Consider the following 27,356-nt stretch of genomic DNA (forward strand, 5'->3'; position numbering starts at 1 on the left):
ATGCATTTCACTGCCCTGTTACACATTGAACCTCTGCCTTGCGTTGCATTATGCTGCAACGTTACACATTGCTCATCTATGCATTGGTAGTAATACGTTTTTACCCTTTCACCTGGTACAAAAACTGACACCTTTACACAATTTTGCTACTGGTAAAGGAGGTCTCATAGTGTAAATTCTTACCCCGAGCTCTCAATACTCTGATAGTGCGCTGTTTTTGTGTTGTACGCTTTTGGCGTCATCTGGTCCAACACCAATGGAGACTAGGCTCTAAGAAAAGCTGTCTCGGGTGTGGACCAATCAACTTCAAGGACAGTGCATATTATCATCATCAGAGTTGTTTCTTTTTAAATCCTTTATATTAAGTTCGCTTGCTTGCTTAGGACCGTGCAAATCTTTCGGTCGTTTTTTAACCCACTTCCCGTGATCCAATCGAGCTGACATTTTCCACACAGACTCGTTGTGCGTGACAATTAATGTTCGTGAAAATTTTTTTCCAAAATTTTACACTTTTTAGGACAAAAATATTATATTGAATTACCAATTGCTTAATGTTGCAATGCAATCACCTGACCCATAGGTGGCAGCCATCTCAAGCCAGAGAAAGAGAGGACTCTAGCCGCCACGCATATAAAGGATTTATAGCGAAAAACTTTGTTTTTACGGGTCATACTTATTGTTTGCATTTTGACTGCTTGTGTTGTGGTTATTGCAAACATGACCCCTTGTATAAAGGTGTCAGTTTTTTGTACCAGATGAAAGGGTAAAAACCTATTACTATATTTTGCTACCGGTAAAGGAGGTCTCATAGTGTAAAGTCATCTCTATGCATTGTACACGACATGACTGCGCTACTGGACGGTGTTGCATGCTGCACTACAACACGTGGACTGCATCACGTGCTCTAACCCCCCCCTGCACCCCCTGAAAATGACCCCCCTGCATCCCCCGGAAATGACCCCCCCCCCCTCCATCTTTGGAGTCTCCCGTTGCCATGGTAACTCGTCACGCCAAAGGAATTCACATCCGGGGTCATGCGGACCCTACCAAGTCACAATTGGGGGGTTTAAATTATGAAAATTTACACCTACGTGGAAAGCTATTCCAAACTAAATATATATCTGTTATTACCATGAGAAATAATTAAAAATATATTACGTAAGTTATAGAAATATACCTTGTTAATTTACGGAAATTATTTTTTTTTAACTAAATTATAGAAGCCCCCTATGTCGATAGTGGTTTGACCCAGCCTCTGCTCAGTGAAAACCGGTGGTTGTCCGAATAGCTGTACTTGTTGCGTTAGTTGTTGTTTGGTTGTTGTTGTTGTTGTTGCTGTTGTGGTTCATGTTGATGTTGTATATGAGGCTGCTGTAGCGATGCAGGAGCCGGGGCGTGAAGAGGAGGATGATGAAGATGAAGAGGACAAGGAGGTGATGATGATGTTTGGTGGTGGTGTGTTGGCGGGAGATCGCAATTATTACGGGGATTTAGGATGCGCTCGTGGGTTCAATCTTAATCGTTAATCTGTAATATAAAGGTTAATCATTGCAATACGTTATTGATAACGTGTGTATGAGTTGGGCAGCAGAGGGCAGTACAGCACAATAATTTGGTGTACGATACTATGCTCACCGTCTTTCAACAATCCGCACTAATCAGCTTGGTGAAGTAATGCCCTCATCCAGCAGTGGATTGACGAAAGAGCTGGAGACGATTATAATTATTCACTATTCGTAATTACTGTGGCGTAAATTCCATTCAGCACTCGGTAGAAGGTTGTTGTACAAGAAAGTCCATTCATAGACTGGTTGCCATGGACTAGTATGGATGGACTGGTCTTTGCCATGTCAATGTGGAATTGGCAACGCAGGCTCTGGACCATGAGCGGAGATGAGAATTTCAACTTAGCTTATTTAAACTGGAATTTACTTTAGCTTGATTATTGATTATTCTATCAACACGGTGGGTTTTTTTTCATTCCTGTGGATCTATTGGTCCGCTGGCACAGAAATTTGGAATTTAAACCACGAGTCGACGAGTGTTGCTCGAGGGGCGCCACGGTGGCGAGATGTTAACTACCTCTCCTGGTATACAGGAGGTCGTGGGTTAGATCCCGACCCCCGTGACTGACGCGTGCTGTTTATTTGGAGTTTGCGGTGTCTCTCCCCTTGGTCGCGTGGAGTTGTCTCCTGTTCCTCCGCTTTTTTCCCTTCACATTTAGAATCAACATCACACGTTGAGAGTATTTGGCTTCTATACATTTCCACGTGATAAGCCACTTAGCTGGGCTATCATTTGTGGCCAGGTCGCTTCTGAAAAAGAGACATATACATTTACGACTGGGTGTAGCTCTCAGCAGGAGCTCCCCTGGTGCGGAGTGGATTATCTTGGGTGGATGATAATAGCTGCCTGTGACCAATTTATTTCCACTTGTTCATCAAGCCTCACTGGCCAGCGTGGTGAAGTATGGTCAAATAACCCATATGATCCGCACAGTGTAGGCGGTGGGGGGAGGTGGAGGCCCTCATTCTGAGGTGGAGTGAGTACTTGTTGAAAATGGTTACTTGATTTTTCAAATTTCCATTCGGTTATTGAAGTTGTCACTTGGTTAAATAAAGTGATCACTCCTAATCGAGGGACCACTCGAAATGATAACACGTGCAGGTAGCACTACCAGCATCCACGTGGATCGATTGCATGTGGATTTTCCATCATCGGCTCAGAAGATGCCCGGCACTGCCCAATGCTGAGAATCTATAAATGCAGTGTGTATGTCCTATTTGAGTTTAGTTTGAGTTTATTTTATTTGTTACACAGATAGTCCCGTTTAGCCAGGGAGATCCATGGTTCGTGAGCACAGCGAAAACAGAGATGAAATATGATTGCAGAGTACGAATACAGGATCCTTAAGGGATATTGCACAACAAACGAGGTGAGTGCAAGAGGTGCCAGAAAAAGGTTAGGTACAGGTGCAAGTATGCTCTTTGTTTAGGTTTAATAGGGAAATTAAGAGGGGGAGTGAAGTCGGAGAACTGAGATGTAGATACGCAGTAAGGGTATTCCATAAATGTGGAGCAGCAACGCGGGAAGACTTTTTTACTAAACAGTTTAAGAAAATTGAATTTGATTAGGAATAAGGAGGAACTTCTGGGGCTAAAAGAAGGAGTTTGTGGAACTAAGTGGTCCTACAGGTAATTGTCAGATTTGTTTATGAGGACCTTTAGAATAAAGACAGCCCAGTGATGGTCTCTCCAGAAATCCAGGGGAGACAGATTTGAGTTAATGTATAAGTCACAATTATGAGTTATATAGGGGGCATCAAGGGAAAACAGAGTGGAGTGGTATAAATGAATGAGACGTTTAAGGTAGATTAAAAAGGTAGGCAATAGATGGTGTCTGGGTGTGTATGTTGTCTGTGGGGAACGATGTGCCACCAATTCCCGCACAAACTTGAGAAACTTGGGTTTAACAATAAAATTATCACGACGTTTTGATTGCAACACAAGCGATCATCATCAGGTATGAAAACCACAGCAAGAATTTTTTTGTTTTTTTATTATTTTATTGTTTTCCCTTCTACGTGACTTTACCGAAAGAACCAAGAATATGAAAACTTGGGTTTGTTTTCTTTTTACGGTGAACATCAGTGGCACATTGGACCTGAACCTTTCCTGTGCCTCCCTTAGGTCGATTCAACCATAATTATCTTGTGCGGTGTGTGAACATCAACACTGCGAAGACAAAGGTAGCCGGGCGTGGTGCTGATAAAACCGCAACCTCATGGGTTGTGCCAGCCTTGATAATATCTGCGAATAGGTACACTTGACCCCACAGTCCGTTAAAGTTATGTGGGGGATCTTTTTCTTTGTGACTGTGTGCAGGGGCAAGGGTGGCACCTGTACCGCCTTACCCTGCAGGAGCTGGAGAGGCTAAAACTGCAGCAGGCGAGCGACATGCAGGAGGTATTAATGTAGCATCACACAGATCTACACACACAGGCACAGCTTATTCTCTACTCAGAAAAAGAAACACGAGGATCAGAAAACTTACACAAGTTAGAGGCAGGATATATCATTCAAAGGTATAACAGCAGGGTGGTTGAGACTAACAACGGACTGGCAGTCAAAGGACAAAAAACAGAGAAGGTAACTTGCCTGAGAGGATGTCCACTGTGGAGAAATGGAGTGATGAAATAATGTGTGTGCAGGAACTATGTGTATTGTAACATTGCGAGACCGTGAGCGATGGCAACGGCTTGGGAGGCCCCCGTCCAGCAGTGGATCGATTACAGCTGATGATGAATGCTTCTTACACTATTTATACGCAGGCTACTCAATGCACAGAACACTCGACATCATCCTCCTTAAAAAGTCAATGTGTCTCTTAGACGAGCTTGGGAGGTGGTGCCCATCTCCATTGGTGGCCCTGAGCAGTGTTAGACTTTGCACTAATTAGTACCTATTTTGTCAACCCCAGAGGAATGATAGTCTGAGTGAACTTCCACCCAGGAATTCAACTTGTTGCCATTACAAACTCAATACCATCCATTGCCTACTGTCCACTCCTGGTCCCCGTGTGTTCGTCTCCTTGGGTGTTCGTGTATCCATGTCCCTCTGTGTTCATGTGTTAGTATTTCCTTGCGTTCATATCCCTGTGTGTTGGTGTATCTATCACCCTGTGTATTCATTTGCCCATGTCCACATGTGTTCGTGTGTCTGTGCCCCTATGCAGGTGGAGCGATATGTTGACCACGTGCGCTCCCTGACAGAAGACCGGGAGATGGGACTGGAGGCCGAGAATGAAACTCTTAAGCAGGAACTGGAGGCCATGCACGCACAGATGGGTGCGTGTGTTTGTGCGTGTGTGTTGTATGTATGTTGAACATATTTTGCACCGTGCGTAGCCAACCATGCTAATCAGAGGTGTTGGGACAGAGGACAGCACAGGTGGTGCATTGGCCAGTCATTTAAATCCTCACATCTGGATCTGTCACGTGACCTAGCAACAAGCCTTCAATGCTAGCCTGGCATAAGCATCATGGCCACATCACCGCCACTTAGCGGCAAATGGTTGCTGTTGTCATTGTGTATATGCACGGCATAAGTGAGGACCAATGGTTCGTACACTGTTCTACAATATCAATAACCTGAGTTTGATTCCTGACTGAATGTAACATCAATAGCATATGCTCTTGTTTGATTCAATCTTACATTAATACATGGCACAATGTGTGAGGTCACTGGAGATGCAAAGGTGGCTGAGAATGTTGCTGGCCACATACTATCTGTATCTAACAGAATTACCTTTACACTTTTTAGGGCTACTCAAATGCAGTGAGATGATTGACTCATCCTGGACTGAAAAAATAAAACATGAGATTACATTTGTTTCTGCTCTTAATCTCTGAGAATTAAAATATCAGTTTGACTGTCATGACAAACATTTAGCAGGGTAAGTGCTGCCTGCTACTGTGTGAAACAGAGGTCACTTGTATGAATCTCAAGAGATAGCTATTCGCTATAGACTTCTGTGGGGCATTCTCCAATTGGAAGGGTTACACTCTTACGAGAGAGATCTGAATGGATGCTTCATCTTGTGACATGATGTGCGTGTGTATGAGCAGACACTGAACGCAAGGAGATCGTGGAGATGTTGAGACGACAGGGCATGGAAGAGATTATTGGGGCCTCTCCCAGTGAGCAGGTGGCCTTTCTTCTCGTCGAGAGAGCTTGTCTGCTGGTAATCTTCATCACCACTGTCATTGATATCATTCGGTTATCACTATCACCCTCTGCTTCAGACTCATATTCATTACAGTTGTCATGTACATTTAGAACCATTTTGTCAATCGATTGCTGGATCAGGGTCTCCCCTCACCATGTCGGTAGTGGGGGTCATTTGACCATACTCCATTGCCGTCTGCTGCCCACAACACGGAATCATCATCATCGCCATGATTATTACTCACTTGATATGACCATCACTCTCCATTAATCACTAGCATGATGGTCTTTGTGTGATCCATCAACCCTGCCTACACATTTTTCTGGATTACAAGCGATCGCCACCAAGCCCGGTGTGTACGCATTTGTGCATGACTGTGTGTGCGTCTGTGTGTGCATGCCTGTGTGTGCGTCTGTGTGTGCATGCCTGTGTGTGCGTCTGCGTGTGCATGCCTGTGTGTGCATGCCTGTGTGTGCGTCTGTGTGTGCATGCCTGTGTGTGCATGCCTGTGTGTGCATGCCTGTGTGTGCATGCCTGTATGTGCATGCCTGTGTGTGCATCTGTGTGTCTGTGTGTTTTTTGTGAGCATGTGTTTTTGTGCCTCTGCGTGCACATGATTGTATGCTTGCCTTGGTCTTTTTTTGTGCATGTGTATGTGTTCTTGTGTGTGCCTTTGGTTGCATGTCTGTGCTTGCATGTGTGTGTTCTGTCAGTCATTTTGTGTATATTTTTCATGCCTTCATGTGTATGTGTGGCGACATCTTTATGCGCGTACATACTTGTTTGTGCACACGTATGTGTCTGTATCTTTATATAGGTGGCCGGTGATGGTGTTGACCACCCCACTCCCAAATCGGTACTTGCTAACTTTCCCCAACAGTATATAAGAGGTTCTATGGGGGACCTTTGTCGTTGTGTGTGTGTGTGGAGAGCGATAGTGTTGTGGATAGTGCACTGCTCTACTAACCCAGTGAGCCAAATTTAATTCCCGCTCACAGCCAACATCAGTAAAGAATATCTGAACTGGTACTGGGCCTCTCCTAGGTCAATTCAGTCTTAAATTAATACCTGGTGCTGTGTGTATTAATCATCAGCACTGGGGAGACAAAGACGGCCGGACGTGGTCCTGGCCAACCACTCCCTTGTGTGCAGTTCCAGACAAAATACGTGTCTGCTTACAGCACCTACCACAACAGCCTATTAAAGGTTATACGGGGGATTTTGCCTTTGTGTGTGTGTGTGTATATATTTGCGTTTGTGTGCCTCTCTGTTTGCAGCTTAAGTCCCAGCATGAGGTGTTGGGTTGCTCCTGGAAGACGCCACCGCAGACCTCAGACATCATGACGATCGGTGACAAAGTGGAAAAATACAAAAACCTCTACCACAAGGCAGAGGTACTAACACACAGCATAAACGGTCACTGTCAGCAAAGTGCAAATGTGTAAGGTTGCAAAACATGGTCTTCCTTACAGGAACACATATGGATTCATGCATTCAGTATTAATGAAGGTTAGATCGTGTAAGGTGCTCATAGATACTATAACTAGAGTCCTATTAGTGGTCTTCCTGGGCAGACTAGGCTGCATTGGCTGGTCATGTAGAGTGCATGCCAAGCCAGTTTTGTCTGGCTAGAGGAGGCTATATAAGTGGAGCTTGGGCTGGAAAATAAATCGGCTAATGTGGGTACAGGAGGACCTGGAGCTGAGTGGACTTGCCAAGGACTGGTACCAGAAGCTCATTATCAGCTTGCGTGTGTAGAATACTTGTGAAAGATGTTAATCGGTAGTTGATGGCAGCTCTCCTCCAATTGATGCAAAATAATTGAGGTGCGATGCTTATAACAACAAGCAGAAAATTGGACAGATAAAACACAGTGAGTTGGCATGGGTGGTGCACCTGCCAGTTGCCCCAATAGGTCAACCATGAACTCATGGGCCCATAATCAAATCACCCAGAATCCACCTGATTTTGGCAGATCTCGAAGCCGAGTAGGTTTGAGCCTGGTTAGTGCTTGGTTGGGTGACCATTCACGAAACACGTCGTGCGGCTGTGGAGCTACCTTGTGGGCAATGTAGATATATTATTTGTTTTACTGTGTTTCTATGCTTCCATGTGTATGCTCCTTGCCTCTACAAACCTGCATTTCCCAGTATGGTGAAGAATGGTAAAAGAAAAACACATAATTTGCACATGTGTGCAGAGGCCCTCATCCAACAGTGAATTGACAAAGGGGCCGTACAAGTAAATGCGAATACATGGGCCTCTTCTGTGATCTGCCAGTGAGTCTTCGTCACTCCACGTGACCTCAAAGTGCACAGCTTGGCAGTAAGTGTCACGGTGATGTTACCGCCACTCAGCGGTGAATCGTTCCCGTGGCTGCTTGTGTGTGTGCGTGTGCTGCACTGGTGGGCATGCAGAAATCTCGGCAGCTGCTGTCGGATGAGAGGAGCGCGCTCACGCTGAGGCTGCAGCTGCAGGAACAGGAGCTGGAGATGCTCAACAGCAACAGCAGCAGCAACGGCAGCCACCCTCACAAACGGTGTCCCCTCGTCAGTGTTTTCCATGCATGCGTGTGCGTGAACTGGGCCTTCTCTCTCTAAATCAAGTCAGACTTAAGTGAGCTCCTATTGTAGTCTGGGGTTATCAACCATGGAGAAACACAAAGGCATCTGGACAAGCTTTGTGCTGAATTCACCACCCCTTTGTGGGCCATGCCAGTCTTAATAGCTACTGCATAACAGTCCCTGCATGTATCATGTGTAATGACCCCAGAAGACCGTTTCTTGTCGGTGATCTTTATTGAAGTCACGAACACTTGACAGGCGAAGACCCCGACTCCAGCAGCCTCTCGTCTCGACCCCTTTTATCTATGCGTGGCCACCCCTTTACCCATGGCCACGCCCCCTTTCTAGAACCTTCTCGATGGCTCTCGGTCCCTGATCCACACCTGCTCCCTTCTGTCACTTGGCCACATCCCTATTCTCGATCCTTCCCGTAGACCCCAGATCATTCACCCTGTCTGTCCATTAACCTGTCATTACCCTTTGTGGCCCCTAGTCTCTTCCCATGCTAATTCTCATGTCATTACTCCCTGTGGCCGCTACTCCCCTGTACTCTCTTCACATATGCAAAGATACATGTGGCCCCTGTTTTCTTAATTTATCCAAATGGGTGGTCCTGTGGTTAGAGTGTGATATTTAAATCAAAATCTTGACAGTTCAAGTCCTGGTCGACTCAGCCCTTCATCCTCTCGTGATCAATAAAATACGTGCCATGTTTTTTTTTATGTCAAACAACGGTTGCTGAGCACAGGCCAAAAGTGCCAAGTAGCCAGCAACAAACAGCACTATTGAGGGTGTAATAGATACGATGCTTGAATTGAGCAATATTACAAGAACTTGACTAATTTAAAATTTAGGCTAATGGAGTCAAGAAGACTTTACAAATGAGACACGACAATACAAATGAGATAAAACTAGACCAAATAAATAAAAATGTTTTCTTAAGTCTCAACTCGAAATTTTAACTTTAGTTTGCTCTGCCAGAAGAATGTGGAATTCCCACTCCTGGCTCAGGGCTATATACAGAAGATGACCATTCTTCATGTGGTGAGTGTGTGTTTGTGGTTTTGATGTATTGTATTTAAATCAAAGCAATACATGTGTAGTGTCGTAGGTCTTTTCTTGCTTCTTGCTCAAGGCTTGTGTGTGTGTGCGGGTGGCATGGGTCGCACACACACTCAGTTGGAGACGAGGTTGTTGTTGAGTTCACGCCACCAACTCGGGCCCCCTCTCTCTCACGACCACGCTGCCGCATGACCCGGCCCAGACACGACCCTGTCCACGTTGCACCGACGGCATCGACCGAGACAGCCAACTACTGTCCGGCCACGCAATGATCAGGCGAAGGCGGTAGTGAGAAAGGCGGCAGTGACGAAGGCGGTGATGACGACAGCGACGATGAGACGAGTCCACTCCCAGAACTGGCAGCCTGGATCTCTCACTCTCTGCTGCTTATATTCCCCTCGGCGCGGCTTGGCTCTGCCCTAGCCGCGCCTCCCTTCTCGAACCCACCAGAGGGTTCTAGGGGCTTCCCCACGAGGTCTACCGTGACCCTTGCCCCAGTTCCTCCGCCCTGCCGGCACACCTGTGTATATGCTCAACGGCGTGTGCGCTAAGTGCCCACCTGCAGTTGCAGCTGTTGTACAACAGTCTGCGCTATGTCACTACACATGTAGCAAATAACATGTCATATTTAGAATACTACAGGATGCATTGTTATCACAAGTATCTAGATGGTGGCCCCGTGTATTCGTGTTCTTCTGTCAATTGCTTCTGGTCAACTTTTGCTCAATAGGAGATTTTGCTGTCTCTCTTTGGCTGCCATTCCATCACCGGTTTCATCCATCGGCCATCATCCCTTACAGCGCTGTGTCCTGGCTGCCAGGCAACCCCTATCCTGAGCACGCCGCCAAGCTGAGCACAGTCCAAGACCCATGATGTTTGATATCGGCCTCAACCATGGTCTGCCCCGAGGTCGGCTCTAGTTCCTCGGTCGGCTGATGATGATGGCCCACGCAGTGCTTTGGTATGATCAGCTGAGGTGTCCGCCTGGGGCAGCGTGTGTCCGAAGAGGTGAAGTCTCCTGACCCTGACCATTTCCGTCACTGCCAGAGGAGATACTTTTTGATAATGGACCTCAGCGTTGGTGATGCGCTCGCTGAAGTGGATGCGGAGTATCCATCGCAGACACCACCGGTCGAATGCATCCAGTTTCCTGCACAGAGAGTAGCTGCCATTGACCACATCTCTGAGCCATACAACAGTACGGACAGGATTTACGCGTTGTAGAGGTGGGTTTTTATTGCTGTTGTAATGCTGTTTCATGGAGTCGCGTACAATTGAACGTCTTTTATTTTTTTTCATCCCTGATGCCCATATGTTGCAGTTAATATGATGTCTCTAATTTGTGTTTGTTCCCTGATTCATGTCTTCCTCCTTCTGTCTCAGTATAATTCCAAGCATGCAGCTCTCCATGCTTCTTTACGTACTTTTCATGATTTCGTTTTATTGTCTTTGTTAGTTTTCATGCTTTTGATCCATATATTATAACAGGCAACATGCCCCATGCCCGTATTGGAAGCATTCTTCTCCAGGTAGTAAATCAAAACTATATATATATCTCTGAGCGTAAGGTGTTGTGAGTGTCGTCATGGTGAAAGTTAGCTCTGATGGCACTTTAACACAAAGGCTTTTACGACCATTATTCATAATAAATGTTATTTTGGTTAGATCACGTAAATATAAATGTGTCATTAACCCACCACCATCTGACACAGCCAATTAGTAAAGTTTGTGTCGGCTGGTGAACACAATTCAGGCAAATCGCCTGATGAAGCTGGTTGTAATCACCAGCCAAACGTCCTACTCAAATTGTAAATGTTGTGGGTTTACTCTCCAACACACCGGTGTGCTGAAGTAGTAACTAATTGGCACGTTTTGGTCACGTCGAGGGGGTTTCCGTCCTCCTCCCTGCAGCTGTCATGCGCAGATCGAGGAGCTCCACCGGCAGAACGCAGAGCTGGCGCGGAAGCTACGCAGTGCCGAGGTGTCGCGTGAGGAGCTGGGCGAGCGCAACGAGGAGGTCGAGGCGCTGCTCGCTGAGCTGCAGGCACGCGAGCGAGACGGGGAGAGGCATGGCGATGGGGAAGACAGCAACAGCACCAGCGAGGACAGCGACAGCTCCGGGGAAGATGGGGACAGCCGCAGGGAGGGCGGCGCCCCCGTGGTGGCACGAGAAGCAAAGGAGGAGGTAGTCAACGTGGGAGATGAGAGGGAGGCGGAGACGGAGGTGGAGGAGAAGTCGCAGCTGCTGCAGAAGGAGGTGAGTTGTTTGGGTTGAGTGAGACTTTCACCCCTGCATCCACAGTGCCTGGGTCTGTCTCGCGTGTGACTTGTGAATGTGTGAATGTGTGTATGTGCACGTGCTTGTGTGTTTTTGTACGCGTACATGTATGTGTATGAGTGCGGCAGTACAGTGGTTACCTCCCTGCGCTATGAACCTGGCGATCCGAGTTCGATTCTCACTCGTGACCAATAACTTTGGCGAATATTTGAACCAGTCCTGGGCCTCTCCTAGGTCGACTCAGCCTTAAATCAGTACCTGTTTCGGTGCGTAAACATCAGTACTGGGGAGACAAAGGCGGCTGGGAGTGGTGTAGGTCATCCACCCCCTTGTATGCCGTGCTGGCCTTCATAGGTGCTCGCGAACAACACTAGCCTTTCAGATGCGCTTCTGCGGCCTTTTAAATCTGGAAGCCACTGGAGCTATGCACTTTTAAATCTGGATTGAAAGTCATTTCTTTAGAACTGCCTTTTGTGTTTTGTTTGTTGTCCTACCCACGCACCTCCAATTAGCACGGTTGGCTATATCTTTGTCTCTGTGTGTGCGCGTACTCAGCTACTGGGCGCGTGCACACACCGTGTACTCACACACCCGTCCGTGCTGGCCGAGCGCCTCTCAGTGGTGGAGGGCGAGAGGGACGCGCTTAACATGACCGTGCGGCAGCTGCAGATGCAGAACACGCAGCTCCTGGACAAGGTGCGGCACAAACACGCTCGCTCACACCACCCACAAGAGCGACAGCGACAGCAGCAGCCATGTGTTACTGAGTGGCGACGATGTCATCACAGCTCTAGCGCCAGGCTAGGTGCACTTTGAGGCCAAGTGTAGTTGTCAAAGGCACGCTGGCAGTAGTTCACCGGACAAATCCAGATACTACGGGTTAACTGACTGAGATGACTAGCAGATGTACCCCCGTGGTGTGTGTTGTGCCAGCTTGCTGTACTGTGTCTTTCAAAATAATAAGTAGATGCCTCCGTCTGCTCGGTAGCATCCTTCATTAAGCACCCCCACAGAGGCTAATCTTGACACTGCTAATTTCATTCATTGGCAAGTCCACTCTTCTCCAGTCCCACATACCACACCACCCCATCGCTTCGCTAGCCCATGCCATTTTAGGCCCCTCTATCTGCCCAAAGAGCAGCCACTCAAGCATGTGGTGGGTGAGCATGCGGGCCACATGACACAGCTAATGAATTATCGCTGTTGGAGGACTTTACTGATGGGACCATGTCCAGCTCTTGCAAGGATCTCCGAGCTGCTCATGTAGCCCAGTTTGTTTTAAAATAATCCAGTTGGGTTCCTGCAACCTTTGTGGTCTGTGAGCCCTAGCAGAGTCAACCCCACTGTGCCTCACGCTGTTTGGATTGAGGGGTTCCCCCTCCTACAAAACATCATGGAAATGCCCATCAATTCTGCAAACATGATCTTTGAAGTCACCATCATTGCCCTTAGGGATGGAAATTGGGTGGTGCTGCAAACTATTTTTTAAATGCATTTCTAGATTAATTTGTGATCATCTTAGCAATCGGCGACCACCACTCATCCTTGTAGTGCTGAACGGCTCAACAAACTTCCAAGCGTAGGCTGCCTCCTCAGCCTTAGTTGTGGGATACTGTAGACCAGCGGTCCATAGATCACTGGTGGTTTACAAGGCCATGGGATATGGTCCACGAGTCTGTGGTAGATACACATTTTTTCACAAAACACCATGTGGTCCGTGAACAATTTTTGAGGGTTGACAAGTGATCCGTGGGTTCAGATGGTGAGAATGGGCCCACCGCTTTCTCTCAGCTGGAACAGCTAGGGCTTTAGGGAAATGTGAACCGGGTACACAGCAGAGCCATAGTTCTGAAACTTACCCATGTTCTGTGAGCCCAGCAAGAGGTGGGGAAGATGCCACCTAACTGCAAATAACGGGATAATTTTTTCCTGCTTTAAACTTTAAACAGCTGACTGATATCAAGCTAATATGGGTTTGAATGGGGTCCAAGGTGGACGCCCACCTCCAGCATAGATGTAGGGCAGGCATATCTTACAGACGACAAGCCAATCGTCAGTGGACAGATCAGTAGCGCTGGGCTAATCTGACTTAGAGATGCAAAAGACAAAGGTCCCTCGTATAGCTTTATCAGATTGTTGGGGCAAGTGCTGGTAGTGAGCACCTATGAAGGCCAGCACGGCACATGAGGGGTGGGTGGCCAACACCACTCCCAGCCGCTTTTTTCTCCCTAGTAGCAATGTTTACACACCACACTAGGTACTCATTTGAGGCCGAGTCGACCCAGGGGAGGCCCGGGACTGGTTCAGATAATCATCACTGGTGTTGGCCGTGAGCGGGAATCGAACTCGGGTTGCCGGGTTTGTAGCGCGGCGTGAAAACCGCTACACTATCGCTCCCCGCTACTTAGAGATGCACACACACAATCACATACACACACAGACATACACATGAATACATGCAGTTATAAACACACAAAGAAATACATGTACCAACAGACACACTCACATATACACCAATAAAGGCAAAGATCCCCCGTATAGCCTTAACAGACTTTTGGGATTAAAATATTCGCCACTGTTATTTGGTCGTGAGCGGGAATTGAACTCGGGTCGTCGGGTTTGTAGCGCAGTCCAGTAACCACTGCACAACTGCTCCACACCACGATACAGACACACGCACACAGACACACACACACACGTGCGCTATTGCCGTGTTGACCGGTGTCGCTGAAACCGCCGGCACCGGCACAGGCGGCGGAGTGTGAGCGGCAGTGGGAGGAGCGGCTGCTACGCGGGGAGCAGGAGGCAGAGCGGCAGCACGGGCGCGTGGAGAGCCTACAGCGCCAGCTCGAGAGTCAGCACGAGGAGATGCATGGCACCGCAGGGCACAAGCGTGCTGAAGACGCAGAACAAGTGGCACAGGTGAACACAAGATGAGACAAAGATCCCCCACATAGCCCTGAACAGACGACCCTCACCCAGCACGTGCAGCACAGGCAACAACAACAACAACAACCGCCATTCGCCACTAAGTGGCCGTGACGTCACCACGACGCTTGTGCCAGGCTATGTGCACCTTGAGGCCATGTGTAGTGTCGAACGCCCGCTGGCAGGAGGTCACGGGGCAGACCCAGGTGCCACGGGTCGACTGATACACCGATACACACACAACAACAGAAAATGCCGATACACTTACCTCCTTTACTGCAGGCCCTTGATGCACAAGGAGGTGGGTGGCCAGCAACACGTCCGACTACCTTGGTCTCCCCAGTGGCGATGTTTACACACGGCATCAAGTACTCCTTTGAGGCTTAGTCGACTTAAAGGAGGCCCAGGACTGGTACAGCGAATTGTCAGTGGTGTTGTTGGTTGTGAACGGGAATGGAATTCGGGTCACCGGATTTGTGGGGCAGCTTGCTAACCTCTGCGCCACCGCTCCTCAGAGCTGGAGAACCTGCATGATGAGCTATATAGCGGACCCAATTATGTAGTTGACACTTTACACTTCATCCGTGTCGCTAATGGACCAGCAGTTTGTGGTTATTTTGATAGTTTTGTATTTGCGTTTGTGGTTTGACAGGGTTTTTTAGGCTTTTCAATACAAGTGTAACATCAGTTGTATAATAATGGTTTTGTTGTCACTGTGATCAGCTTTAGTGCGTTGTGACCGATAGAGGTTGCATTGTTGAATTGGGAAGTCACGTGATCGTGAATTTGTTGTACGGTAAAACCTCTCGAAACCAGATTCAAGTTGATCAGAATTTGGAGTAAGCCTGTAAAAGCTAGGTTGCGTATAATAACTAAATAACTATAAATAAAATAACATACAAAATAAATAAGTAATAACTTCACTCAGAACACTGTTTACACGCGAATTACATTGCTCATAGTAGGAGATAATGTGCGTATGTGCAATAGCAATTCTAAAGCTATGCGTTGTACTTATTTGTTGCATGTAATTGTGCAAACCTTGGTTTTTGGCACCATGCTCATCCGACACGCTCTATTAGTACTCACTCTAATTTTTTTAACATTTATTCCATTTTTGTCTTATAAATATGCAAGATTATATATAATTATTGAAGGCCATCAGGATATCTGTGCAGTCTTCCACATATTTCCATGGTCAACGTCTGCACATGGCGGTGGGTAAGTGACTCGGATGAAACTATAATTAAAATGTGAATTTTACTTGTTTTCAGTTTTACGGACATCCCTTATAACTGTCGAAGCTCTGCCCAAAATGAGTCTGGCTTTGGTACGTTTTGCTGTATCGTTACTGCCATCGTGAGTATTGTTCTATCATTGGTGTAGTCGTGCCTCATGTTGTATTCCCACTGCTGTCCTGTTGAAGGTGTCTGCCCTGGAGAAGGAGCTGAGTAAGCTGCGCTTGGAGCTGCAGGAGCACAAGCTGCAGTGGCACCACCAGCAGCTGCAGGCGGAGCTGCAGCAGGGACACGCGCGTCGCACGGTAACGCACACTCCATCCGGACCGAGCGAGGCCCTTGCAGAGATAAAGATCAAGATGTCGTCACGGCTAAAGTCGCTGATGCTACCATGCCTCGCCAACGCTTTCTACCCTCCACCATGCATCTGACCTCCAACACTTCTCAACCTCTGCCGTAACAGGGACCCCCCCATTTGGTCTGAATTTTTCCTCTTGGTTGCCAAACTTGTCAGGACTATTCCATTGCCTGTTTCTGTAATTGGCCCTCCCTCATGCTGCACACACGTCCTACTATGCGCAACCTCAAATCATATCTACATCATTCACCTTCCATGTTCTATTTGCTTTAAACGACGAATAAACTATATGATAATTGTTTTTTTACCCTTTTATCTGGCAACAAAACTGACACCTTTTTTACAAGGAGTCATGTTTGCATTGACCACAATACCTGCGGTCAGAATGCAAACAAAAAAAACATGACTCTGATAATGTATGTACTGTCCTTGAAATTCATTGGTCCACACCCGAGACAGCTTTCCTTAGAGCCTAGTCTCACATGGTGTTGGACCAGATGACGCCAAAAGGCGCACAACTCAAAGACAATGCACCATCAGAGTATGAGAGCTCGGGGTAAGCATTTACACCATTGGAACCTCCTTTGCCAGTAGCAAAATATGATAATTGGTTTTTTACCCTTTTATCTGGCAACAAAACTGACACCTTTTTACAAGGAGTCATGTTTGCATTGACCACAATACCTGCAGTCATACATTATCAGACTTGTGTTTTTTGTTTGCATTCTGACCGCAGGTATTGTGGTCAATGCAAACATGACTGCTTGTAAAAAAGATATCAGTTTTGTTGCCAGATAAAAGGGTAAAACAACTATTATCATATTTTGCTACTGGCAAAGGAGGTTCCAATGGTGGAATGAACTATAAGTAAAGTGAGTGCGACAGGAGAAGAGGCACAAAGGAAAAGTGCGTGGGGAAAGAATATCCCAAGCAGCCAAGCCCAGGCAAAGATGGTACCTTTACCTTAGAAGGAGATTAGAGCATCTCAATGTCATCGCACCTCTATTTAAACTGTTAAACATTTTATTTGACAAGATAAGGCCCACTGAGTTATATATTTTTTGAGAAATCACCTGGCCACAAATGACAGCTCAATGAAATGTCTTATCATGTGGAAATGTATAGCAACAAAATACTCTAAACGCATGTTTCTAAATGTGGAGGGAAAAACCAGAGGACCCTGAGAAAAATCCACGCAACCATGGGGAGGACATGAAACTCCAGATGTACAGGTGTCAGGGTCGGGATCGAATCCACGACCTCCTGTATACCAGGCGAGGTAGATAACATCTCGCCACCGTGGCGCCTATATGAAGTCAATATGCTCACTGTTTCTGTACACAGCACGCCGCACAGAAACAAAATCTCCAATTATAATAAGTCATACTCTTTGGTTCTTTCGGTAAAGTCACGTAGGTATAAAATAAATCGCGACGTTTCGGGCGCAACACAAGGGTCCGTCACGCTTTCCCCACCTGATGACGGACGCTTGTGTTGCGCCCCAAACGTCGTGATTTATTTTATTTTATACCTACGTGACTTTACCGAAAGAACCAAAGAGTATGGATTGCTGCAGTCACGAAAGCGTCAAATCAAGATATAATAAGTCAGTCAATTGCTTTAATTGCTCTCTCATCTCTGCCCTGAGATGGGCAGATTTATTTTATAGAGAGAGGCAGTCAGTCATAAAGGTAAAAAAGGAATGTCTTGGACCTGAACAGGGGCAGGGAGTCGACAGCAGGAGGCCATGAAGTCCACTGTGTTGACTCGTAGTGAAGCCATGGTTACGATTATGAATTTAAACGATAAGGAACTGCACTGATCAAAGCTTTCCACTTTTGTCATGAACACTACTATATAACACATTCCTGCGGAGGGAGCTGGTAGGAACATTGGGTTGCTCGGTCAATGGTCAGGGTCAACGGCGGCGTGGTGTATTCCACAAATATGCCCGACTGTGAGGGCGGGCATAAGCCGGCGTGAGTAAGTTAAACGTTGAGTTTTATAAGGGTACCACGGGATGACCAGCCCCTCCCCACCCAGCCCCACCCCTCCCACCCCCTACCCAGCCCCTCCCCACCCTCCCCTCTCCACCCAGCCCCTCCCCTCCCCACCCAGCCCCACCCCTCCCACCCCCCACCCAGCTCCACCCTCCCGACCCAGCCCCTCCCCACCCTCCCCTCCCCACCCAGCCCCTCCCTGCACGACGGACGGACGAACACAATAATCCCATGTGGGCTGGTGTAACCAGGAGGTTCCTACCAGTATAAACGTGTATCATAGACTAAAGTTTCACAGATTGGCCTGTATCAGGGTAGAGAGAGAGTAAAGCAATTGAAGTGATTGACTGACTTATTATAGTTGCAGATTTTACATTATATTGTGGTGCTTGAAAACAAACATTGAAGAAAGTAGATATGTGAACAGTGTTGAATTTACATGGGCAGTTATCCATTAACAGATACTGGTTATCAGACATGCACAGCCAAAAGACGAGCACATTAAGTGGTCTCAATTAACAATGTGCTATTTAAATGACTGGCTTAGGAGTAGATAAATATAATTATATGCAGCCATTGTTACGTGAAATATGTTACATTTCCTGACATAAGACCATTGTCACCATGTATGTATGTTGAACTTATTTCGCACTGCACTGGCTCATTTGTGAACAAAGAGCCGGTTATGAAAATTATAATTTTACAACCACATGAGATGGGCTAGAGAAAAATGTGATAGGTAAAGGGTAGGATCTGGGGTTGAGCGGACTTGTTGCTAGTTGGTCTAGCGGTGCATGAGACAGCCTATATGGAGGAGGCTCATGTTAGGTTCTACGGGGCCTCTGGTGTATTGAGGAGATAGGTAAAGGTGCAGCCCTGCAATTCCTTGCTCACACCACTATTGGTGGAAGGATTTCCTCTAGAGGGCGCGCGAGAGAGCACCTCTAGAGCTTATTGCGGCTGACTCTTCTACAATAGCCGTACATCTTGGAAGAAGTGGGAGTATCTACACTTTATATCACATGTGACCTGCCAATCAACGAACTGGTGTACCCATCTATATTTTTGGGTAGATAGAGGCAGTGGGATTTAAGAAACTTGCCTCACTAGGAGATCGACTTAGCGAGTTTCAGATTCTAAGTCCATTGTGCTAACCATTACACCACGGTAGATTAAACAAAGCAAATTGAAAATGTTTTGGTTTAGTTCGCACAATTGCTGGTCACTCCAGCATGCTAAGGTATTGCAGCGCAGTCTTATCTATGATATCCCATTCTTGATCTTTCATCTCTTCACTCACAGGAACTGGCTCGGTTTACCCATGACCTCATGTCAGTGCACCTTCCACTGAGGCTTCATTTGGTGGTGAATTACGGATGCTGAAGTTGTTATTGCATGTCTAGTTATATGTGTTCGCGTGTGTGCATGCACGTGCATGTCAGATGCTGAAGGAGAGGGTCAGGAATCAGGAGGAGGAGCTGAAGGAGCTAAGGCTTCGTCTTGTGGAACGGGAAGACAGATCAGCTGTGCAGAAGAAACCAAATCAAGACAGCCCACCTGACCAATCAAAACTGCAAGACGCACCTGATCAGCTTCTCTCCCAGGTGTGTGTGTGCTGCAACTTATTATTACATCTGTCCATGTGTATAGAATTCACGTGTGCACATGTACACGTACAGCCCCTTGCCACTCCACTGCTGGGTGAGGGCCTCCCCACGTACCGTGCAGGTAGTGGGGATTGATTTTTCACCCCGTCAACTCGCCGCATCTCTTCTATTTCTTGTTCTGTGTGCTTCAGTGTGGAACGCCACGTGTGGTATCCATTCTGGATCCATTATAGACATGTATCCAAACCACTGGAGTTGTCTCGTTTGGATACACTGTGTCATTATCTTATTGCTTTAGTTCGTATTGTCTCTAGTCTAGACACTCTTCTTCTAAGTCAACTCATTTTTGGCACTTGCTCTTTTCTTTTGGTTGTTCATCGGATTTAATTGCTGCTTGCTACTGGCGGTCTACAAGACTGTGTATGCTCCTTGAATGTGTTTAACGTGCGTGTACGCGTTTAGGGCCAGGAGGCTGGTTTACGCATGGAGTTGGAGCGAGCCCTACAGAGAACAGACAAATACATGAGGTGCGTTTTGCGATATGCTGCAGACCGTCAATAGCCCTAATGTCGGAAATCCGAAATGTTTGTAAATCTGCATTGTAATTGACTTTACTTGAGTGGCCAGCAGAGGGAGTAATAGCAGAATATGAACTGTTCTAAAATCCAAACGACCCACAGTCCCATTTCGTGTAGATTTTTTCGAGTTTGTTTCTGTCAGATTCTAGTCCTTCCTCGCTGGGTTGCTTGCGTGCTCACGATCTGCCGGTTTTTTTTACTCTGTCACTCTCTCCCTTTCCTTTACATCACCTTCCCTCATGCATCTTCCTGTCCTTTCTATCTTCCCTCAATCTCTCTCTGTCCACATTAGATGTTTCTGTCCTGCGTATACCCTCACCAGCTGATATTCACATTCTGTCTCACTTTTACCAGCTCACTCTCACTTCATCCTCTTCCATTCATGCCCTGCACTCCCCTCCTCTCTCTCGCCCTCTCTCTTTGCCCCCTTATCCTGGACTATTACACTCTCACTCCTCCCCCTTCCCTCTCTCCCACTGGCCATCTCTCTCCAATCTTTTTCTCTCTCAATCTCATTCTCTCCTCTCACATACATTATTATTTCTTTTTTCGACATTTCTCCAATTTAATCCAGGTTGTGCTTTCGGTGTCTTGTCATGAGACAACAGATCTATTTGTTAGAGAACGATCCACAGAAGCAGATATTACAGAGCTACCTCTCAGTTCCCCTGAAGTGAACTCTATTTTCCACAGTAAGGAGCCACATTTTCCCACTTGCTCTGCCACTACAAGAAGTATTTCTGACATGACATTCAAACCAATATTTTATGCCTCCAGCTGAAATTTGTCCAAATTAAGTGCAGAACCAACATTTAAAATGATTTGTTTTGGGCGGTCATTTTCCTTCCCCCGCACCTCCGATGAACACAGTTGGCTACCTACAATGCGAAAGAAGTTCAGCATACAGTGCATAAATGGTGGCAGGGCTGAGACCATCAAGAAACGGTACTTGAGAACCTGCTTTAACCATAGGTGGTTGTGCAAATTCGAACCCAGGATCTCTGCTGTGCCAGCTCAGTGCTCTCACCTCTGAGTCACCCAGCTTTGGAGTAACTTAATGAACTCGTGCAGAGAGGCCCCGCTTCTTGTCTGCCCCATATTTCCCTTACCCCCACCCCCCCCAAAGGCGATACAACGCTGGCCGTGTTTGCTGGCACACCCGCCTGCGCTGCGCCCGGGACGCCTTCCTGGGAGAGCTGTCAGCGCGGGATAAGGCTGTGGCCACCATCTCGCATGACCTGAAGCTGGCGCAGAGCTCAGCCAGCAAGGTCAGCGAGACTTCACCTCTCCAGAGAAATTTGCTTGGGTCTCTTTACCCCCCGGACCTTCTGTTAGCGAGACTCTGCATTGTCTCAGAGTGAACCTAATAGGCACATAACGGTTCAATTAAATGTCACACTTTGGGGCTTTGCGGTTCAATTCAAAATTTTAATTTTTTTCTGCCTTGGTGACGAGTGTAGAATCTCTGTTGAATGCAGGGCTTAACCTGATCTAATTGCAGTATGTTCAAATTATAAATCATATATTTTTACACACAATTCGATGGGTTTATCTTGCCAAGAACGTAAGCAGGCACAGATGCCACAGTTACATTACACGGAGATTATGTTTGGTGTGTGTCGTATGCATGTTTTGGGAGTGGCGTTGCAGTGATTAGCGCACTGCACTTCTGTGGGGCGATCTATATTCTTGTATCGCTGCACCACCTTTACTAGGTGCTTGCTAACAGCACCAGTCCCATAATCATATAGGCTGAAAGGGAATTCCTTGTGTTGAGTGCACATATAATGCTCTATATGTGTGTATGTCTACCATGGTCTGTGTGTTGCACCACATTCCTGATGACCTGCGTTTCAGTTCTCAACCATGAAGTCCGTCAGTGACAAGTGGTATCTGAACTTGATGCAGCCCTCTCCCCGAGTTCACTTTGGACATCTGTACAAGGGTGGGGAAAGAGAGCTGGACATGCGTGGTTCTGGCCACACCCAACCCTTTTGTGTATTGGATCAGCATTTCTATTGGCGAACTGACATCACTTGTCCTGCAAGTGGTTAATGCACTACGCTACGAACCCTTGAACCACATCAAATATCCCAAACACTTCCAACATCGGTGGCGAATATACGAATTTATCCAGGGCCCTGAGGGTGACTCAGCCTAAAATGAGTACCTGGTGCGGTGTGTAAACATCAGCACTGGGGACACAAACAAGGTGGGGAGTGGCACTGGCTACATGACACAGTCGTGTACCATGTCGGCCTTCATAGGTGCTCGCTAACAACACTTGGCCTGTCGATGTAGGCTGCACAAGACATCTTTGTGTATGTGTATGGGAGTGTGTTGGCCACACACGCCCTCGTGTGCTGTGCCGGCCTTCATAGGTGCTCGCTAACAGCACTTGGCCTGTCGATGTAGGCTGCACGAGGCATCTTTGTGTGTGTGTATGGGAGTGTGTTGGCCACACACGCCCTCGTGTGCTGTGCCGGCCTTCATAGGTGCTCGCTAACAGCACTTGTCCAACAGTCTGTTAAGGCTATAAAGGGGATATTTGTCTTTGTATAGGAACGCGCGTGGAGGGAGCGAGTGGTGCAGGAGCTCCACGTGTCTTTGGCGTCCGTACGTGACCTCACCCAAGAAGTCGCCGACCTAAAGTTCTCCTTGCGCGAGCAGACGAGGCTCACCCAGCACGCGCAGCACAGGCAACGGCACAACACACCGATACACACACCTCTACTCTTAGCTTTCATAGCGAGCACCTATGAAAGCCGACACGGCACACGAGGGGGTGGGTGGCCAGCACCACGCCCAGCTGTCTCCCCAGTGCTGATATTTTACACACCGCACCAGGTACTCAGTTGAGGCTGAGTCGACCTAGGGGAGGCCCAGGACCAGTTCAGATAATAGTCACTGGTGTGGGGCGTGATCAGGAATCAAACTCAGGTTGCCAGGTTTGTAATACAGTGCATGAACCACTACACTACCATTCCCCACTTACATACACACCCATACACCACCTCATATCTACACACACATCCATTCATACACTTACACACAATCATTCACCAGACACTCATACACAAAGATCCCCCGTGTATATACTTAACATACTGTTCGGGCAAGTGCTGTTTGTGAGCACCAAAAACACTCATACACACACATACACCCTAACAACAACAACCGCCATTCGCCACTAAGTGGCGGTGACGTCACCACGACACTTGTGCCACCCTAACAACAACAACAACCGCCATTCGCCACTAAGTGGCGGTGACGTCACCACGACGCTTGTGCCAGGCCATGTGCACCTTGAGGCCACGTGAAGTGTCGAACGCCCGCTGGCAGGAGGTCACGGGGCAGACCCAGGTGCCACGGGTCGACTGACCGAGATGACCGAGATGACTGGCTGATGCACCACCTGTGCCCCCTACTGTGCCAACTTGCTGTGCTTTAGCCACCCGGCGCTCCGCTCGTTGTTGTGAGCGTCGCTCCTCCGCCCTCCGTTGTTGTTGGAGGGCGACTGCCTCCAACTGCCCAGTAGCGTCCTTCACGAGCCTCCTCCACTGAGGCCGATCTTGACACCGCTGGTACCAGTCATCGGCAAGTCCACTCAGCTCCACGTCCTCCTGTACCACATCACTCCATCTCTTCTCTAGCCCGTGCCGCGCCCGTTTAGCCCCCTCGATCCGGCCGAACAAAAGCTGTTTAGGCATGCGGTGGCTGGGCATGCGGGCTACATGACCCAGCCAACGCAGCCTTGCCTGCCGGAGGAGCTCACTGATGGGACTTTGCCCAGATCTTTCAAGGACTTGTGAGCTCCTCACACAATCCAGCCTGGTCAAACCCAGGATGGATCGTAGGCAGGCCAGCCTAAATGTTTCCAACCGGCGAAGATGCTCCACTAGGGGGGTCCACGTTTCGCAAGCGTAGAGAAGGGAGGGAATGACCGTGGCCGAGAAGACCTGAAGCTTCGTGCGGAGCGACAGACCAGGTAGCTTCCACACAGCGTTACGCAACCGATGAAAAGATATTGCCGCTCGACTGATTCGGAGTGAGACCTCTGCTGATAAACTGGAGCTGGTCATGAGCACACTGCCCAGGTATGGGAAACTCTCTACTCTCTCCACAACTGCCCCATCACCGATTGGGAGTTGTGGGGGCGGAGTGCCCGATGGTACAAAATACCCAGGCACCCTAACAGCACCATATCCACATACACCTACCTATACAAATGAAAATGTATCCACCATTTAAAAGCTTTACAGTTACTCCCACAAACATTCAAGCATTAATCTGCTCACTCACACACCACAAAGGTATACACTCACAAATCCAGACATTTGCTAATGTTTATATTCAAGTTGTTGCCGGGTATTTGTGTTGTTTACATGTGTGTGTGTTTCATTTGCCTTGTGCACAGGGTTCAGCTTCTGGAAGAGGAAGGGGAACGATTGAGGAAGCTTCTTCTCGCGGAGCCTAGAATACACTAACACGTGGCACACAGGCACACTCCGTCTCACTGACACACGCACACTCACTCACACGCCAGCACACACATACTCACACAATTGTCTTTCACCACTAAGTGGTGGTGATGTCACCAAGGCGTTTGTGCCTGGTTAGGTGCAATATGTGGCCACTTGAAGTGTGGAAGGCTAGCTGACAGGGGGTCATGGGGATAATCCAGGTATAATGGGTTAACTAATTGAGATTACTGGCAGATGCACCACCTATGCTCTTCATTGTGTCAGTGGAGAGAGCAGGTGGGGCGTTTGATCTTTGGGCAAGTGGTTTTATAAAGCACCTAATAAGGCCGACACAGGGCACGATGGGGTGGTGTGATCAGCACCACACCCATTTACCTTTATCTTGCCAGTGCTCTCCTCCCCCCGACCCAGCTTAAATATACGCTGCCAAGCTTGGCGGTGTTCATTGGGATGCTGTCTTTCCGACAGCTCTGTTTCTTCACCTGAGGACGGCTGCTTGTGTTGTGGCCGAAACGTCGTGAGAATTGTATTTTATGATGTTTTATTTTTATTATTGTTATTATTTCCCTTCTACGTGACTTTACCGAAAGAACCAAGAAGACTTGCCAGTGCTGTTATTTATACACCACACCAAGTACTCATTTAGGGCTGAATTTACCTTGGGAAGGCCCGGGACCAGTTCCTACACACATGCACAAACTCTAACCCACAGATCCACACAATCACATGCAAAGACAATCATCGTACAGTTTAGGTTTAAGCTTTCGGAGTAAGTGCCTATACCAATGTCAGCAAGCACCTATTAGGGATAGCATTGCAAACTAAATGATGGTCTTTGCGTCTCCTGTGTTCATGTTAATAGCCATATCTCCATTGCATGATTTACTGATTTTAGTCTGATTTTATCTAGAGGAGACAAGCCAGGTTCAGAAACCATTTTCAACATGCTGCTCTTGCCAGGAATTAAACCTAGGTCAGTGAGATTTGAGTGCATTGCACGAACCACAATTGCACCTCTCTCCACTCCAAAGATCCCCCTTTAACAGACTGTTAGGGCAAGTGCTGTTCGCTAACACCTCTGGAGGCCGGCACGGTACACATGGTGTTGGTGGCAATCACCACGCCTGGCCACTTTTGTCTTCCCAATGGTGATATTTATAACACCGCACCAGGTACTCATTATTTGAGGCTCAGTCGACTTAGGGGAGGCCCAGGACCGGTTCAGATAATCATCACCAGTGTTGAGTGGGAATCGGGCGCAGGTCGCCGGATTTGTAGCGCAGCATGCTAACCGCTAAGCCCCCTCTCCCCCACACAAGCATAACCCGCTGTCTGCTCTGCGTACAGCTGCACTCCCTTGTCTGCTGTGTGCGCAGTCTTCTGTCTGCCCTTCTGCGACTAATTTATCCGTGGTGCACGCCTCGCTCTTTTGCGTCATTGCTGTGTTTGAGAATCGTGCTTCAAGACAATTAATTAACCTCGTATTTCAAGGCCTTTAAAGGAGACTCCACTGTCTATACATGTACCCACCCAGACACTTTTTTTTTTACAAAAGACAAACATTTATTGTCTCGCTTCGTGAAATGTTAATGAACATGCTATAAGCAAGCACCTATAGGTACAGTTCACTCCTGAATTCTGCATTAGACGTTCAGTCTGGTATATCAATACCGAATCTGACATTACACCTGAACTGCCCTTAATTTGCACACTCCACTGGGTAGTTACTTTGGATAAAAAAACAATGTGTGATTGGAGAACACTCAAATGTTACTGCACGGTAAGGTGCCACTTTTTCCACAGAACAAACCCGGACAAATATCTCAGTCAGCCTACTTCTGTTAAAATTGTGTAGTGTACTGTCATGAAGTTCAACACAATACCACAAGATCGCGGTACAAATAAATCATGCACACAGATGCCAGCTGGAACCTCGTTGCAGTCCTGCCTTCTACAAGGAATCACTGACCCTACATGTGGGTGTCTCGTCAATACATGATCCACCAACCCCATCTCCAATCCCATGTATTCCATGCGTGCGCCGCAAAACTACACCCAGTGTATTTATGCTTTGTTATTTATGCATGGTTGCTGTTACGTATGTGTTGAACAATAACTTGTGTTTTGACCGTCGCATGTTCTTGCCACTCATTTTTCTTTCACATGTGAAGATTTTGCAAATGTACGCACGTTTATATTTTTGCTAAATAAATGTATTGTACACTATGTTGTGCGTATGCTTTCTTAAACTCTTAACAAAACAGTTACATTTCCATTGTGTATGTGTGTGGCATGTAAAATGGCTTAAGCCTGTAATAGTGTTTTAAATAATTACTATACAATATGAGGTGACATGGCATTTCAATTTGACAATCGCAGCTTGTATCCAAGTTGTGCTAGCAGAGTTATGTCGTGAACTGAATATGTTCAGTTCACGACATACCAAATGACCCAAAGAATATGAATATGTTATTTTGGTACTCCTAAAGTCAACAGCCTTGCACTAAATCCCTTGGACTCAGATGTGATGCA

The 27,356-nt window shown here is 47.3% G+C and overlaps 1 protein-coding gene across 4 annotated transcripts; it reads left to right on the forward strand.

Annotated features, from left to right (window-relative positions):
- The first annotated feature begins 1,264 nt into the window (after positions 1-1,264).
- LOC144933167 (uncharacterized) lies at positions 1,265-27,039 on the forward strand. 4 transcript variants are annotated; one of them, XM_078857779.1, is made up of 17 exons: positions 1,265-1,433; positions 3,885-3,965; positions 4,735-4,846; positions 5,627-5,742; positions 6,062-6,079; positions 6,545-6,583; positions 7,005-7,121; positions 8,145-8,266; positions 11,265-11,610; positions 12,187-12,327; positions 14,383-14,553; positions 15,986-16,102; positions 19,598-19,759; positions 20,225-20,289; positions 21,467-21,608; positions 22,903-23,039; positions 24,758-27,039. In XM_078857779.1, the coding sequence occupies exons 1-17, from the start codon at positions 1,380-1,382 to the stop codon at positions 24,825-24,827; spliced, it is 2,010 nt and encodes a 669-aa protein (XP_078713905.1). In that variant the 5' UTR covers positions 1,265-1,379; the 3' UTR covers positions 24,828-27,039. The 4 variants fall into 4 exon arrangements, with proteins under 4 accessions (XP_078713905.1, XP_078713902.1, XP_078713903.1 ...); XM_078857776.1 differs by lacking the exon at positions 24,758-27,039 and having other exon boundaries at positions 22,903-23,523; XM_078857777.1 differs by lacking the exons at positions 6,545-6,583; positions 24,758-27,039 and having other exon boundaries at positions 22,903-23,522.
- Positions 27,040-27,356: the final 317 nt, after the last annotated feature.

Source organism: Lampetra fluviatilis, chromosome 6 (genome assembly GCF_964198595.1).
Source record: "Lampetra fluviatilis chromosome 6, kcLamFluv1.1, whole genome shotgun sequence".
In the NCBI taxonomy this organism is placed as follows: Eukaryota; Metazoa; Chordata; class Hyperoartia; order Petromyzontiformes; family Petromyzontidae; genus Lampetra; species Lampetra fluviatilis.

Excerpts from the sequence above, each read along its gene's own strand:
- LOC144933167 (XM_078857776.1), top strand. The coding sequence starts at position 1,380 with ATGCAGGAGCCGGGGCGTGAAGAGGAGGATGATGAAGATGAAGAGGAC. Across the intron at positions 7,122-8,144 it reads ACCTCTACCACAAGGCAGAG|AAATCTCGGCAGCTGCTGTC; the intron begins GTACTAACACAC and ends GTGGGCATGCAG. Across the intron at positions 12,328-14,382 it reads ACACGCAGCTCCTGGACAAG|GCGGCGGAGTGTGAGCGGCA; the intron begins GTGCGGCACAAA and ends GCACCGGCACAG.